At 37.6% G+C, this 18564-nt stretch overlaps 1 protein-coding gene and 1 pseudogene across 2 annotated transcripts in view; both read left to right on the forward strand.

The window, feature by feature from the left end:
- Positions 1 to 17450, forward strand: part of LOC145269128 (uncharacterized) — a 37607-nt gene extending 20157 nt beyond the window's left edge. For both annotated transcript variants that reach the window (XM_080124728.1, XM_080124729.1), the window contains exons 3-6: positions 2873 to 3007; positions 7332 to 7478; positions 13050 to 13118; positions 16690 to 17450. In XM_080124728.1, coding sequence (XP_079980854.1) covers positions 2873 to 3007; positions 7332 to 7478; positions 13050 to 13118; positions 16690 to 16779 — 441 coding nt within the window. In that variant the 3' untranslated portion in view covers positions 16780 to 17450. The remainder of the gene's footprint in view (positions 1 to 2872; positions 3008 to 7331; positions 7479 to 13049; positions 13119 to 16689) is intronic.
- Positions 13866 to 13984, forward strand: LOC145270011 (5S ribosomal RNA; annotated as a pseudogene).
- Positions 17451 to 18564: the final 1114 nt, after the last annotated feature.

The following is an 18564-nucleotide window of genomic DNA, read 5'->3' on the forward strand; positions in this document are numbered from 1 at the left end:
CAATACTAAAAATTTTAAAATCGAAAAACAAATTTTAAAACCTTACATCTCGGCTCGGACATGCAATCTTAAGATAACAACGGTGTTCCTTAATCGGCTGAGCTATAAGCACGCACGGAAATAATTAGGTTGGTTTTTATAAAGTTTAATTAATTCATGAAAGAACTTTTTTTTGCGCATGCATATTTGACTAAATCGTCATGAAGGAACGATTTTTTGCTACCCCTCCCTGTAGAAAAGTGCCGAGTTGGGAGTAAAGGAATTAATGTTTTTAGCCAATTTTTCGATATTTTTCGTCCGAAGGGTCGAGCTTGAAAATGATACAGATCTCGTGAAAATCCATCCCCTCTGTCAAAAGTTTTTGTGAGACACACAAACATTTTTCCTTTTTTATATATAGATTTAGTGTTACGAGTGACGGTTGGTTTTGTGATAGTTTACAATGATTGAAAACAGTTTGCGAACAGTCTTGTGTTTGTGGCAGTTGATGACAGTTTAGCTGCGGGCAGTTGTGAATTTGATGCAGTAAAACGCTGATAAAAAATGAATTGATCAATTGATGACATAAAGGCCTTGGTAGGCAATTATTAAGATGTGGACCACAGCATGTAGAGGGTAGATGGTGTCACACACTCCCCCAGAGTGCAACTGATATTTGAAGAATGTGTCAAAGTTTTTTTTGTTTTGTTTTTTTGTTTTTTTTAAGCTTAGTTCAGGGTTTTCCAAAGTAGGCTCCGTGGGTTGAGGAGCTCCAGCCGCCCTTTTTAAAGAGGACTAAATGCTTTATATGGAAAAATTAAATGGCTACAGACATTTAATTATTGATTTTTTTTTTTACTGGAAAGAGATATGATACATAATAGCAGGTGTAAAAAAATTCAACAAAAAATGCAACAATTTTTGATTGATCAAAAACAGAAAAATGGTTATAAACATTATCATTAGTTAGTGTATATATGTGTGGGCGTGTGTATATATATATATATATATATATAGATATATATATATATATATATACACACATGTGTATATATGTGTGTATATATATATATATATGTCAGGTCATGTCATGTGCTACTGGTACCATGTAACCCAGTATTACCTGCCTCATGGTCGGGTCACCGGCGACTAAACTGGTTCCCCCACCAGACTTGTTTGGTGAGGAGGGCGGCTAGTCTCCCTGAAGGATTAAAAACAAGAGCTTCCAAAGGGCGAATGAACTCTTTCTCTGGGTCAATGGCCAACTATCACCATGTATATTTGTGTGTGTGTATATGTGTATTGGGGTGGAGAGGGCTTCCGTAAGCCGTGGTGAGGGCAACCTTTCTAGGAGAAGCAAATTTCTGATTCAAAAAATCATAAAGCGGAAGACCATTACCCGCATTAAGTTGGTCTGCAGTTTAATTTGTTGCTGGCTATCTTGCTCTTGCTTGTTGCTGGATCTCAGCATTTTGAACCGAGAGAGAAACTTAGCTGTCGTACAAAGCTAAGACTCTGTAACATCATATTTGTATAGATACTCCCTCAGGCATTTGGGCTCATGGATTTTAAATGTCTGAGGGAGTGGCACTCGTCTGACAAGACGTTGCAATCATCATATATATATATATATATATATATATATATATATATATATATATAAAGCTGAACGTCTGTGTGTCTGGTCACGAATAGGCTCCTATATGGTTGACTATTATAGAAAACTGATCACATATAATGATAGGAGATATATCAAGACACAGGGATGGGTATGTTTGATCTGGCATAATGATGATTTATTAAAATTGTGGGGTCTGGTCCACAAAGTATGTAAATAAAAAATTAAAAAATTAAAAAAAAACGTTTACAAGTGTTTTGATATAGATGTACATAAGATTAATTTTAACCATATTAGTAAAACAAAAATCGATAGATCATCCCTCACGAGTGTATCCCTGCGTTTGAGAAAAGATCTGCACATTTAAGATGCGTTCTTACGATAATCGTGAAAAATAAATTTATAATTAAATATGTAAACTAATTCCTGATGAACCGCCCCCTTAAGTAGGACAATTTATCAAATCTCCAATACTAACGATTACTACGATACTATCCCATTGATTACTGTACACGCAATAACTCTTATCCCCGAGTGGTTTCTGGGCCTTGATAAGTGGTGACCTCCATGTAAAAAAAAAAAAAAAAAAAAAATAAGATATTTATAAAGAATCAGAATCGGAACCGGGAATTTAATACGAAATCGGTAATTATATTGGAATCATCCCATCCTTAATATATATATCTGGACAGGAGCAGCTAGAAAGAACTTGTTCTGCCTTGATAGAGTTCAAAATAGACTTCGTAGCCTCGTAGGAGATGGCCTTTTCTCTTCCTTGCAACCTCTATCTCACAGAAGAGATGTTGCGAGCTTGTCTCTGATATATCGTTATTTTCATGGAAAGTGTTTGACTGAGCTTCAGTCTATGGTCCCCCCTCGCCAAACTTTCACAAGAAACACCCATCTAGCTGAAAACACTATCAATAATTCCCCTCACTCTTTATCTGTGCCTAAACCTAAACGTAGATTCCATGAACAAAGCTTCTTTCTTAGAACTTCACGCCTGTGGAATTGTCTTCTGTTTTCCTGCTTTCCAGCTGATTACAATATGGTTGTCTTCAAGTCTAATGTAAACAAATTCTTGATGAGCCGTTCCATATAAGTTAACAAATTTACTGAATTTTCATTACTAATGATTACTATATTGTCCAATTTCTACTGTACACTCTTTAACCCTTATCCTTCAGTGGCCTCTTGGCCTTGATAATGTGGTGATGCCTGTGTAAAAAAAAAAACCCCAAAAAATATAATTTTTTTTTTTTTTTTTAACTGCAGGGTGCTCCAGTGTTTCCTTCTGTTCCACCCCCAGACACCTCCATAAGTGATCAGCCTGTCACCATCCTGGTTATAAGCATCTTAGTATATCTCTTACTGTTTGTTATCATTGTTGTTGTCCGACAGTGTTTGGTCGTAAGTATGCATTTTCTTTTCAATTGTATTTATTCAATGGACACCTTACCTAATAATATATAAAATAACTAGCAGGAAGAGCTGACATTGCCCGGGATTTAGTTACGATCAACAAATGTCTCACACTCTTATATTTTTATTGTCATTAAAATCGGTGAAATCGCTCATTTTTCAATCAAGTCAATTGATTGTCTGTTCTAGTTGTGGACCTATCGTGGTGCACTGGAAGGAAACTTCAATGCCTTTCTGCAGTAACTTAGTCCACCATAAATTATAATCTACATTGCACTGTAGAGAACCTACTGTTGATTTTATAAGATTATTTTTATATTAGGTTGACAAGAAAGTTCTTGGAGAATTTTTAATTTTGATTTCAAAATGATGTATTTTCAAATAAATTTTCGTTATAATAACTTTACTTTATATATTATTTTAAAGAGCGTTTTTCGTTTTATCAAATTGTTTAAATTGCAGTCGTTTTTAAACAATTATGTCTTCTTTTCAGAACGTTGAATACAAGATGGAAAAAAAAGCAAATTCGCACGATTTTCTTATTTCAATTCAAGCTAGGCCAAAAAGCTGCTGAAACAGTTTGCGATATCAACAAAGCATTTGACCGAAGTATCACTACTGAACGCACAGCACAATGGTGGTTTAAGAAATTTCATGGTGGCAACAAGAGTCTTGAAGGTGATGAGTATAGTGGTCGGTCATCGGATGTTAACGATGATCAATTAAGGGCCTTAGTCGAAGCCAATCCACACACAACTGTTCAAGAACTTGCTTCTGAATTAAACATAACATATACGACGATTTCCAACGACTTGAGAGAGATTGGAAAGACAAAAAAACTATTAGGTACTTCACGAATTGAACGACAACCAAAAGAAACGCCGTTATGAAGTGTCATCGTCCCTTCTTTTACGCAACAAGAACGACCCGTTTGTCAACCAAGTTGTGACTTGCGATGAAAGGTGGGTTCTTTATGACGACCGGCGACGCTCAGCTCAGTGGTTGGAGGCTAACGAAGCTCCATGACACTTCCCAATACAAAATCTACATAAGAACACTCCCAGACACATCAAGTACCTTTGTATGAAAATGACTACTGACTATTTGGTGGTCTGTGATCCGTCCCATTACGTTTTTTTGAATGTCAACGAAACCATTACGGCGGCGAAGTACTGACAACAAATCGATGAAATGCTTCAGAAACTTCGACAACAACACCCAGTATTAGTCAACAGAAAAGACCCAATTCTCCTCCATGACAATGTCCGACCGCACGTTGCTAAACTGACTCTGTAGAAATTGAACGAATTGGGCTACGAAGCCCTGCCTCATCTGCCATACTCTCTAGTCCTCTCACCTACAGACTAATACTTTTTCAAGCGTCTCGACAACTTTCTGCATGAGAAATGCTTCCAAAACTTAAGTTATATCAAAAACCGCCTTCAGCGACTTCATCGTCACCGGAACACATAATTTTTACGTTACTGGCATAAATACATTTGTTTTACATTGACAAAACTGTGGTGATTCTGATGAATGGTGCTTATTTCGATCAATAAATTTTTGTTTGAGCCGAGATATGTTCATCTGAAATTAAAAGTTAAAAGCCGCAAGAACTTTCTTGTCAATCTGATATTTTCAGCATGACAGATAACAAGAAATTGAAGTGCAGCATCTGAAGAACAGATACTACACTTTGATCTTGTCCCGAAGGCCGGAAAAAGAGTTGTAATTGTTAACGATGACGGTTGAAATAATTTTCATGTTAATTAAACCCTGTTACTAAACAATAATCGAAATATTGCAGTCCTTTCAAAGAGGTGCGATTAATTAGGTATACGATTTCACACCAGGGTCTCTCGACATTGTTATCAATCTATACTCCTATAAATTTCTTTTCCTTTTGTGCGTATTGATATTCATATTAAAAACAGCTGGCATCAATTGTGATGGATGGCTCTCGTCTGGGTGAGGCCCCGTGTTTTGACAAGCTTCTGGGTTTGACCTTTACTCCTGATCTGAAATGGAACACGTGCATCAAGTCTGTTGCCAAGGTCGCAGGAAAGATGGTGGGATCCTTCTACCGCTCCAGAAGATATCTCACTACTGATGCAATTCTCTATCTATATAAAAGCCAAGTACGGCCAAGGATGGAATACTGTTGCCATATCTGGGCAGGAGCTGCCAAAAACAGCCTATCATGCCTTGACAGAGTACAAAATAGACTTCGTGGTTTAGTGGGGGATGCCCTTTTCTCTACCCTGCAACCCCTCTCCCACAGAAGAGACGTTGCGAGCCTATCTTTGTTTTATCGTTATTTTCATGGCAGGTGCTCGTCTGAACTCCAATCCCTGGTCCCCCCTCGCCAAACTTTCACGAAAAACACCCGTCTAGCTGAATCCACTGTGAAAAATTTCCCCCACTCTATATCTGTGCCTAAATCAAAACGCAGATTTCATGAGCAAAGCTTCTTTCTTAGAACTGCACGCCTGTGGAACTCTGTTCCGTCTGCCTGCTTCCCTCCGGACTACAACTTGGATGTCTTCAAGTCTAATGTTAACAAATTCCTAATGAACCGCCCCCCTAATTAAACACTTCATAAAATCTCCTCACTAACGTGATGTACTTGCAATAACCCTTATCCCTGAGTGGCTTCCGGGCCTTGATAAGTGGTGATCACTGTGTAAAAAAAAAAAAAAATCTTTCATATATATATATTATTCCTTAATTGGAATTTTTTTTTTATTTTGAGATGAGCATTTTTATGTTAATTTTATTTTTTATTTCGGACTATTAGTCTCATCTTTATTAGTTGTTGTTTTTGTTTTAATCTTTTTAAGGAATAATATATATATATACCAATCGGTACGGACCCGACTATGGAAGATCAGATAATGAATAAATGTGGATTTATAAGATCAAAGAATCCAACCTTGATCGCCCTTCGGGGCCCGTGGCGCAGTTGATAGAGACGTTGAATCTCTACGGTTCCAGATGAACATTGTCTGAAGATAGCGGTTTCAATCCCACCCAAAGCGTGCCAGAGGTAATTGGTAAAAAATGTGGTGAGACGACAACAACTACGGATGGCAGTGATGGCTGAGAATGCAGTTAGGAGATTCGAAGTTCCTATCCGTCGCGTTACCACCTGACGAAGGCCAGAGGAAGTTGGCCGAAACGTTGTGAACCAATAAAAAGATTAAAACAAAAACAACAACTAATAAAGATGAGACTAATAGTCCGAAATCTATATATTACTAAAACTCTATGGATCTTGTATGTTTGCAATCAGATTTCCGGTTTTCAACATCCGGTTGCGCATGCGTAAATAGCAACGTCTTCAATCCGTTATTCCAATTCCGGAATTTTTATATCGCTTTTAATACAAACAATTTCATTTAATTTGATCAAATAGTTATTTATATATACAAATAATACATAGATTCATAGATAATTATAATATATATTATAAAATCTATTTATCTATGAATCTATTAATAATATGAAATATTACCCTATACAATTTATGGAAAGAAAACACCTCTCACTTTCCCTCTAATAGATTTCAACACTCCTACTCCCTCTGTTTTCGTTACGTACGCGAGAAATAGTTACGTGTATGTGTGAGAGAGAGAAAAAGGGAGCGATGTAAAACTGGATAGAGTTATCCCCCTTAACTAATGCAGACCTTTTTACTAGAGGGCGTTATTACAAAAAAATTTCTTTTTCTTCTTCCCATGTTTTTTAAAGTCGTCTGCTTACATTTCCAAACGGAAAGCTGAATCGGTAAATGCACACATTTCTATTACATTAAATAGTGTTTTCCTTTACACAATGGGTACTGAATGTTTGCTTAAATTAAATGAAAAAAGTTACATTTTATTTTCATTTTCTATTTAAAAAGCCATTATTAACATGTGGAGAGTGTTTTTTTTATTATTCTGTACTTTCAACTAACAATTTCATTTAAAAGATGATATATCAAAATTTGAATTTAACTATAATAAGGATTATGATACCTGTTCAGTGCATATTTACCTATAAGTATGACCAACCACTTATAATTCAGTAACTGTAATTTAAAAAAAAATAACAATTATAATAAACAGAACGACTCATAGAAATCTATCTATATTCTTTTTTCATTTTAATATACTTTCATAGAAATGCTTCTGTTATGTAAAAAAAACCTATTTTCTTTATGCCACAAGTGTCACGCTCATACATGAATTCCATAGCTAATATAACGTACTGACCCAACGGGTCACGGGTGGTCTAGTAAAAAATAAAATTAAAATCTTTCATCTTGCAGCAACAGGGTTTTTGTGTTGAATGCTTCTGGTGTGGAAAAGAAAACGATCCGTCCTGTTGTGCGTGTTGCCTCGTTCTCTCCGAGTCTTGTCAGTGTAGCGTCCCCACCGTGGAATCGTGTTTAGATTCGTGCTGTCCAAAGAGAAAGGTAAGCAGGGCTCTTTTTTTTTTTTTGTTTTCAGATGTGTAAAGTTATCTTGTGGGATTTTTAAATTTGGACTTAAATAGCATTTAAGCAAACGTATTAAACTTTGTATATTATTATTTTTTTATTTTTTTATTGGAATCCTTTGAGATGAGTAATTTGTGTTTTATTTATTTATTTATTTGCGAACTGTTATCCTCATCTTCATAGTTGTTGTTTTCTGTGTTTTGGCCGACTTCGGGGCCTTAAGCGCAGTGCATGGATGCGATGAATCTCTACGGTTCCAGGTGAGTATTGTCTGAAGATAGCGGTTTCAATCCTACCAAAAGCAGGCCAGAAGATGAGTTGGCCAAAACATGGTGAGACAACGACAACTATGGAAGGCAGTAATTACTGAGGATACAGTCAAGATTCAGCATTCCTATGCCATGGGGGTTAACAACCGGAAGAAGGCCAGAGGAATAGTTGGTCGAAACATGGTGAAACAACAACAACTATGAAGATGAGAATCCGCAAATAAAATATTAAATTTTAATTCTGACTAACAAATTTTCATTTGTTATCGTTTTACCATGTTATTGGCAATAAAATAATGTGCTACATGTTCATATTCATAGTGGTACCGTGTTATTTACACTATAATATACTTGAAAATGCTTGAAATCTAACATAAAATTATCAGATTCTAAAAGTTTGACCTAAGTAGCATTTAAGGTGACACATCAATTTTTGATTTTGACTAGCTAATATTTTTTTTTTTTTTTTTTTACATGGGGGTCACCACTTATCATGGTCTGAAGGCCACTCAGGGATAAGGGTTATTGCGTGTACAGTAATCAATGAGATAGTATTGTAGTAATCATTAGTATTGGGGGTTTTGATAGTGTCTTACTTAAGGGGGTGGTTTGTCAGGAGTTTGTTTATGTTGGACTTGAAGACATCCAAGTTGTAGTCAGGTGGGAAATAGGCAAGTGGTAGAGAGTTCCACTGGCGTGCAGTTCTACGCAAGAAGCTTTGCTCATGGAATCGACGTTTGGATTTAGGCACAGATAGAGAGTGGGGAAAATTATTGACAGTAGTTTCAGCCAGACGGGTGTTTCTCGTGAAAGATTGGCGAGGGGGGGGGACGAGGGATTGGAGCTCAGACGAGCACCTGCCATGGAAATAACGATAAAACAAAGACAGGATCACAACGTCTCTTCTGTGGGAGAGAGGTTGCAGGGAAGTGAAAAGGGCCCCCCCCTCCACTAAACCACAAAGTCTGTTTTGTACTCTGTCAAGGCAGGATAGGCTGTTTTTAGCAGCTCCTGCCCAAATGTGGCAGAAGTACTCCATCCTTGGACGTACTTGGCTTTTATACAGATAGAGAATTGCATCAGTAGTGAGATATCTTCTGGAGCGGTAGAAGGACCCCACCATTTTCCCAGCGTTCCTGGCAACAGATTTGATATACGTGTTCCATTTCAGATCAGGAGTAAACGTCAAACTCAGAAGCTTGTCACTACTTCTTTATTTAATATGGATTCCAACAACTTACTCATGCCACACAAGAGACTTATTGGTCTGTACTGAGAGGATGATGACTTATCACCTGAATTCTTAAATACAGGGCATACTGATGAGTTTTTCCAGAGTGTTGGAAAGCACTTCTCCTTAAGGCAACGCTTAAACAATTTTGTAAGTATGGGGGCAAGTTCTGGTTGGAGCTTTTTCAGCACTATAACTGGAATGGCGTCAGGGCCAGTTGCTTTACTGGAGTCAAGGTTCTTGATTAGCTTGGCGACCTCATGCACAGATATTTGTATGTTGCATAGTGTGTTGTCTGTTATAGGAGGAAATACAGGAAGTTGATGGTCATTGTTGCAGAGGGTAGAATTAGCTGCAAAGTTCTTGGCAAATAGTCTGGCCTTGTCTGTTGCTGACGAGATGACCTCAAGTCCATTGATGATAGTTGGGATAGAACGCACGCTTCTGTTCAAGATCCTGTTTGCTATTTGACAGAACTGGTGGGAACCAAGCTGCTGCTCAGCTACTTTGGATTTAACAGACTGAGCATATAGCTCTCTTGCATGTTTTATTACTCTTTTACAGTGGTTGCTGGCAGTCCTGAAATCAGCTTTAGTCTCAGAACATCTATTACGTTGGTAGCTATGGAAAAAGTGATTTCTGTGCGCGATGGCAGCAGCACATTCAGGGGATAACCATGGCTGGCTGTTAGGTTTTTGTTGGAATTTTTTGGATGGTATGAATCGGTCTATGCCTACAATTAGCCATTCAGTCAGGTCTGATACTATAGAGGACACCTCCTTTTTAAACATGGAATGCAGAGGTAGGTCAGATATGAATGTACGGGAGCTATATTTGTTACTAGCGGGGGTGCCCGGAATTGCCCGGGTGTTTGGAGGTGTAAAAGAAAAAAAAAGTTTTGGTCGGCAAGTAGGCTCGAGGTAAATAGCCTGATAACTTGCCACAATGCTACGAGGGCCGCAGAATTGAGAATGGTTGAAATTAAACAATTAAAAACTTACGTGACATGTGCGTAAATTTAATGAGGTTAAACATCACGCCGTAGGGGAATGAAATACTGCACTTAACTTTGGCTGCAAGCCAGTTTCTGCATTTACCCCCAAGATGTTGGGGAAAAGTTTATAAAATGTATACAATATATATATATATATATATATATATATATATATATATATATATATATATATATATATATTGTATAAACTTAAACGATGACTACAAATATATTTTAAGCCCCCCCTCTTTGGGTAGAGCACTGTCGTAAATAATCTCACCCGCTACTTAATTGGCTGAAAGTGCGAAGCTCGTTGTTTGTTTGTTTACGAACAGGCGATTTGAGCACTATAAAAGTGGTGGTGGGTGTCTATTTAAATAGACATTCCGACGAGTTATTTACGGGCGTCGATTCCATGGTCGAGTGGGAGAACTGCCAACTGTCAACACGACGGTTCTAGGTTCAATCCTTGGCTTGGGAGAGATGCTAGTCTAGCGGCACTGATGAGTTGTGATACAACGAAACAGGACTGTATGTCGATGACTACAAATAAATATATATATATATATATATATATATATTTTTTTTTTTTTTTACTATAATAATTAAATACCTACAGTGTTTCATCCTTTCGGGATTCTTCAGTGCAGGGTGTCACGATTACTACCAGTCGAACGATTCGAACCCCGCGACACGAGACATCTCTGGCTCGATTAGCGGAGGCCGTATCCATTCGGCTACTAATAACCGTGTGAAATAGCGTTGAATTTTAAACATTTTAATTTAAATGTTCATTACGTCAGACAGACAGTGATCAAATCGTTATACGATGATCTACGCATAAGAGCTAAATTGACCGACTTTTTAATTCAACGGAAAGTGCTCAACGATAAGAAACGAATTTCTTAAAGGGGCTGTCATAATTATTTTTATTTTTACTATAATAATTAAATACCTACAGACACTAGTGTTTCATCCTATATATATATATATATATATATATATATATATATATATTACAATATTAACATAAAATTTACAGATCCTAAAATTGATTTTCACCATTACTTTATCAAAACTAACTAACCTACCTTGACTAGTGTTGAGGGAGAGGAGATGCCCTCCCCCCTCATTTACGGAGAGACAGAAATATGCGTGCTCACCTCATGGTGGTCCAGACAGAAAGAGGTCGATAGAAGAAAGGGAATTATAGGGTTACATTTTTCTGTGTGTTCCTTCGCCTGCAGCCAAATTACCACCTGGCCATGCAGGGGAGGGTGCGTTAACAACTATTAAGATATAGTGCCACACTGTTCGTCCTACTCTTTATTTCAATCATCAATGCTGGCCAGTTTTTTTAAATGGAAAATATATTAGCACCTCTTTTTTTTTTTTTTTAACATGGTAGTCACCACTTATCAAGGCCCGGAAGCCACTCAGGGATATGGGTTATTGCGTGTACAGTAATCAATTGGATAGCATCGTAGTAATATTGAAGATTTGATAAAGTGTCTTACTTAAGGGGTGGGGTCATCAGGAATTTGTTTATGTTGAACTTGAAGACATCCAAGTTGTAGTCAGGTGGGAAACAAGGAAATGGAAGAGAGTTCCACAAGCGTGCACTTCTGCGAAAGAAGCTTTGTTCATGAAATCTACGTTTTGATTTTGGCACAGATAAAGAGTGGGGAAAATTATCGATAGTGGTTTCAGCTAGACGGGTGTTTATCTTGAAAGATTGGTGAGGAGGGGACCAGAGATTGGAGCTCAGACAAGCACTTGCCATGGAAGTAACGATAAAACAGGCTTGCAACGTCTCTTCTGTGGGAGAGAGGCTGCAGGGAAAAGAAAAGGGCATCCCCCACTAAGCCACAAAGTCTATTTTGTACTCTGTCAAGGCAGGATCGGATTTTGCATGCAAAAGTATTTGATGAAACAACAAGTAAGTCAAAGATCTTACTTGAAAGCAAAAAAAGTGAAGCAGAGGGAATATGGTGAAGAAAAAGGTGATTACACATGAATGGATAGTCTGGAGGAAGATAAATAATCCAGTGACGGTAAAATCCAAATATATAACTTTAAGAAAGTTATAAGCTCTATCTCCTATTTGGTTTTATCGAGCTTTTACATCTGGCTGAGATAACTTTATAAATATTAATTCTTTAATATTTATAATATACTTTAATTTTACCATCTTGGATCATTTTGGTAAATTTAATTGTAATTTTTATTTTATATATATATATATATATAACTACTTCATTTACTCACATAAATTTAATATACGAAAGTATAGATTTATGCGTAACTAAAGTATTTACTTCAAAAGTGCTCAATACGTAGGTAGAGCTAGTTAGTAATTTATAAAATATATCTACCTTAAACCACTAACCTAGTCCTAAAACAGATCCTTTGTTTGATAAAATGCATACCCATTGGCTGATAGGAAGGGGCGTGGTGGATACTAGAAAGCTGATTGGCTAACTAGAAATCCTCAACATATATAAAAACAAGAAGCAACCACAGAATTCGTGCATAAGCCTGACGAATCCTATAGTGGATGAAACGCAGAATATTCAGTGTAGCTTAATCGCCATATATATTTTATAAATTACTATATATATATATATATATATATATATATATAGTTAGTTATAAAATATATATGGCGATTAAGCTACACTGAATATTCCGCGTTTCATCCACTCTAGGACTGTTCTTTATTTATATATATATATATATATATATATATATTTTTTTTTTTTTTTTCATTATTTTTTTTGGGGTACAAAACTTTATTATAGCTATGAAAAAGGGAAGACTGAGTTTTTTTGTATCCATGGTGAAAAAAATGGACGAAGGGGAAATATTTAATGAGGGAAAATACTACATTATTAATCATTTTATTTTTAAATGATTTTTTTTTAGGTCAGTCAGAGTGATCTAATCATTATATCATGATCTGCGCATAAGAGCTAAATATATAGGGTGTCACGATTAACACCAATCATCAGTGTCATAATTAAGTCTGACTTTTTCCTTTTGTTTCTTTTCAGCGAATGGATTGTGTGGATATTATTCTGTGCCAATGCTGTGCTGGGTCCGGCTATGGAAACACTTGCAATGTAAGTCAGGTGTCCAGAATTCTCCCATATGAGAAAAAAAAAGAACATCTATATATATAAAAGCGAAAATGTATGTTCGCTTTTTGTGTATGTCCAAGAAAGGCTTTTTTCAGAGAAGCAGTCGGTCGCCTAACAACTTTTTAAAACTTTTTATATCACATGTAAATCGTAATATCTCAGAGTTAACAATGGAGCTCGCCTGTTTATTTAATTTGCTCGACTTCGGGAAGATAAATATTCAACAGTTTTCGCTCGCCGCATGTAGGTTAAGCCTTTTCCTATAATATTTCCCCCTACCCCCAACGTCTTGGGGGGGGGGAAGAAGCATTCCCGCACTAAATGAAATGCTACCCCGCAGTCAAAAGTTGACCTCATTAAGTCATTAAAACGTGCACCTGCCAAATCCAAGTAATTAAATAAATTCAAACGTCTTTCCGTTAGCATCTCGCGGTGGCCCAGTGGTTAAAACCGTCGCACTCTTTTTTTTTCACACTTTAATTTACAACTTTGCCTCAAAGGTTCGGGTTCGATCCTCATACTTATCTACCAAAACATTTTTATTTTATCCTCCCCTCCCCTCCCGGAGTTTTCACACACACCTCCAAACACCCGGGCAACGCCGGGTATCCGTCGCTAGTAATAAATAAAAATGTGTATTATCTATGTACCTGTGATGAGAAAAAAAAACATTGTCCACCAAAAATCACATAAATTGATCAAGTCGTTTTATTTTGTGCATTCATTCTTTTATACGGTATAATCATGTTGACACACCGGTTCACGTCAGATCACCAAAGTTAAGCAACGTTGAGCCTGGTCATTACTAAAATGGGTGACCAATTTGGGAATTCCAGGTGCTGTATGTAGGAGGACGTCGACAAAAGTTGCAAAAACCTAACGTCGTCATCTCCCCTAACGGGGATATACATGCGACTGGGGACCGCTTGTGAATTTCATACTCCCATGAACCTGGTCCTGGATATGACCTTAAACTATATCTGATGGTGAGGCCCCAGCTTGTGGGCTTTGGGGAGTGTGGAGCCACCCTTTAATTACCATTGCTCCCAGGTCCACTCTGACCCGGAGTGGTAGTACCTGTTAGGGTCCCAACTATGGGTTAAATAGAAACCGACGTGAAAACAACAAATATATTCTATTAAAAAAATTTTTCTTCAAAATCTTTGGATTTGGCATTAAATAACCCGAAAAGGGTTGATATGCCGTAAAACAAAAACAACCAACCAGCCAACCCATGAAACTTCCTCCTTTGGAGGAAGCCGGTTAAACCCGAATAGGGTTGGCGCTGACTGCACACGCACACACATTCATTCTTTTGTAGCTTTTTATTATCATCTTCATAGTTGTTTTTCGAGGCCCGTAGCGCAATAGATAGAGGTATCGAGTCTATGGTTCCAGGTGAGCATTGTCTAAAGATAGCGGCCAGAGGATTAATTGGCTAAAATGTGGTGAGACAACTATGGAAGGCAGTAATTACTGGGGATACAGTTACAAGACTTGACATTCCTATCCCATCGTGGTTAATCACCTGAAGAAGGCCAGAAGATGAGTTGGCTGGAACAACAACAACTATGAAGATCGGCGATAAAAGTCCGTAAAAAGAATGAATGCACAAATTATGAAACGTCATTTCAAAGGATTTCAAAAAAAATAAATAAATAAAAGATTTTGTAAAAATACAAGCTTTTTTTATAAAGAAAATAATTTTAAAGCAAATTTAAGTTTCCTCCCCCTTGTTAAGAATGGCTTTCTAAAATCTCAATTTAGAGTTATTTCCCTTGTTTCTTCAGTTTGTTTTCAAGATGGTGCGATGTGATTGTCACTGGTAGTTTAACCATAAAATTTGATGTTCTTACCTATATATAAAGTAGTAGCATTCATATGTGTGTGTCTGTATATATAGCTCTCCTACAACCCATATCACTGGACTTGTCATGATATTACCAAACCTGGCATGATGATGGTCCCCCACCTAGGGATGATGCACGCCATTTTTTAAGGTTAAGGTTAAAGATCAAGGTCATAGCCTATGTATATATACTCTCCTACAGCCCTCGCCATTGAATCGATCATGACCAAACCTGGCATAATGGTACACTTGATTTGCGTCGGCAAAAGTGCGTTGATTCTGATGCTGTTTATTTGAATCAATATTTTTTTTTGTTTTAGCCGAGATATGTTCATCTGAATTTGTTGACGCTCGACTGAACACCTGGAACTACAACACAGAAGTAAAATAGAACAGATATATTGAAAGCAAGAAAGTATATACAAATATTTACATAGAGTCCGTTGATATAGTCATGGGGAGATCGTCCCTGGAGAAAGTGTCGGCTGGGTGGTCGTCGACTCTCGATCTCGTGTCTCTCTGATTCTCTCGCGTCTTTACGGTACCAACCATATTTATATAGTTGACATTCCACGTATGCTAATTAGGTAGATCCTACCACAACAGAATTTAAAAGTTAAAAACTGCAAGAACTTTCTTGTCAACCTGATATTTCCTGCATGTTGGATAATTCTGTATCAGAGATGTTGATTGCTCTGTCATCTCTAATGTAACATTTTCTCTTGCGTTCTTCATTGCGTGCGGATTCAGCAATTGTAGCCTCTTTGTGAGTTGCGGCACGCCAGGAACATCTGTCTTGGGTTAGTTTTTTCCCATGAATTAAAATACAAACTAAAGTGTTTGAGGGAGACCTTCAAAAATTGTCCTTGAACTGTTTCCGCTGCTATCCTGCGGGTCTTTTTCCTTTGGACAGTTGTTCATCACAAAGGAGCTGTTTTGGGAGCCTTGAATCAATTATACGGGATATATGACATGTCTAACGAAATATGTTGATTCTTACGGTGCTTATTTCGATCAATAAACTTTTGTTCATCTCAATTTAAAAGTTAAAAACTGCAAGAACTTTCTTGTCAACCTGATATTTCGGACAAATGAGGCCTTCATCAGTGAGTTATAGACAGTGTTTTCTTTTTTCTTTATTACAAAACATTGACCTTGTTTAATGCAATGTGCATTATTATAGTCACAAGTGAAGCATGCATTGTCCCCCGTGAATGCACAGTGAACGAGGCATAAAAAAAATGACTAGGTTCAGCATTTCTCCCACCCCATTTAGCTCTAAAAGTCCCCAGGAGACGTCAAATCCTGGTGAAAATGAACAAACGATGCAGTTTTAGGCCTTAACATATGCAAATTTTAGTTTTCCTGGAAAATCCGTTCTGTTACATTTTACTCATATCATGTTTAATGTTTGTACAAAATTTCAAAAAATTTCAAGACGTAGTTATTGAGAAAAATGCGGACAGACGGACATGTATAGAAATAAAATGAACACAGAGAAACAAGAAAAACCCGTCACGGAATGAAAATCTCATATTCCAAAAATCATGTAAGGTTGGATTCTGGATGTGTTTTTACATGCTACAAGGGTGAATTGACAGGTCCATCTTCTTGTTGTTGGGGGAGGGTGGGGCAATAAAACGTTATTAGTTTGTTGTATATTCTGCTTTTTATATAACAATTTTTTTTGTTTTTCTTTTTTAGTTTGGCAATTGCAAGTGTGACTGTGGTTGTGATCCAGGCTGTAACCATGTGAACTTCCAACTCAATTTCATGGATGAAAAACTCCGATGACCATAAAAATGGCAACCACACCTGGGATGGTTTTGCGATCGTTTTCATCAATACTCTCCTTACTGTCAATCACTCTCGCTGCATTTTGTCTGTGTATGACACCACGTGGTCCTCCACTGACAAGCTGCCGACCCCAGTTGTTGTGCTTTGTGGATTTCTTTTTCATCTTCATCTTTTATTATTCTAATTCTGGCCACGTCGTTGTCGTGTTTTTCACACAGTGACTGTCGATAGAGCCCGAACAGGTTCAAATGTATAAAAATAAAATAAACACGGGGCAACCTGTCACGGAATGAAACCTGTCACGGAATGAAGAACCTGTCACGGAATGAAAACGTCATATTCCAAAAATCATGTAAGGCTGGATTCTGGATGTGTGTTTCTACATGCTAAGGTTCAAATGTACGTCCTGTCGAGGCTATGTGCGTCGATTGCCGTCATTTCATCTCCTCATCTCCATCAAGGGCCTCCGAGCGACTAACTGTCTTCAACCGTATCCAAAATCCAACTATCCACCTCGGAGTTTAGGCCTCAACTAACAAAGCGTACAACTGACCTCCTCCCCCTCCCCCATCAAGTGTTGTTCCTGTTGTTCAATCCTTAAGAACAAATTTCTATCCATAGTTTGTTGATAAGCCCTTTTATTACTCGCTAAACCTACTTTTTTTTTTTTTTACAAAGGAGTCACCATTTATTAAGGCCTGGAGGCCACTCAAGGATAAGGGTTACTGAGTGTACAGTAATCAATGAGAAAATGTCATAGTAATCATTAGTAGTGTAAATTTTGGTAAATTGGATTACTTAAGTGGAACGGCTCATCAAGAACTTGTTCACATTGGACTTGAAGACCACCATATCGTAGTCAGTTGGAAAGCAGGAAATCGGAACAGAGTTCCACAGTCGTGCAGTTCTAAGAAAGAAGCTTTGTTCATGGAATCTACGTTTAGGTTTAGGTACAGATGAAGAGTTCGATAAATTATTAGTGGTTCAGCTAGACAAGTGTTTTTCGTGAAAGTCAGGCCAAAGGGGACAAAAGATTGGAGCTCAGACGGGCACTTGCCATGAAAATAAGTAGAATACTTAATATTACCTACTTTTCTTTTTTGTCAATTTTTTGTTTTTTTCCGACCCCACCAGCACTCAACAACCTCAGTCAAACATAGTGTCACAGAGTTTATATATACATCAGATACATACAGCGAATATGAACTGGAATAGATACATTGAGTGCATTGCCAAGGCTGCTGCAAAGAAGGTGGGCTCTCTCTACCGTGCTAGAAAGTTACTTACACCTGAAAGTATCCCATACGTCTATAAGGCCACCATTCGCTTATGCATGGAGTGGTGTTGCCACGGACTGATGCATCTGCTACTGGTCTCTCACTCTTAGACAGGATGCAAAAGAGAGTGGAAAACCTAATAGGTCACGCACTATCAGCTAAGCTTCAACCTCTGTCACATCAATGAAATGCAGCATCCTTCTACCTGTTTTTCTACAAGTATTTTAATGGTGAATGCTCTGACGAACTACAAACCCTCGTACCCCCTCGACGTCAATACCCCCAACAAACCCGACAAGTAGCTAAATCCCACTCCTGTAGTTTGTTGGGGTAAAGTAGAGATCCCTAGATGTAAGAAAGCTTTCTACTCTAATACTTTTCTTCCCTAGAACTGCTAGATTTTGGAATTCCCTTTCGGGTTCCTGCTTCCCCAACTGTACTGACATGCAGAAGTTCAAGTGTAATGTGAACAGACTCCCGACATAGTATCCCTGCAACTTATGTC

Source organism: Euprymna scolopes, chromosome 45 (assembly GCF_053919585.1).
Source record: "Euprymna scolopes isolate OS-2025 chromosome 45, ASM5391958v1, whole genome shotgun sequence".
NCBI lineage: Eukaryota > Metazoa > Mollusca > Cephalopoda > Sepiida > Sepiolidae > Euprymna > Euprymna scolopes.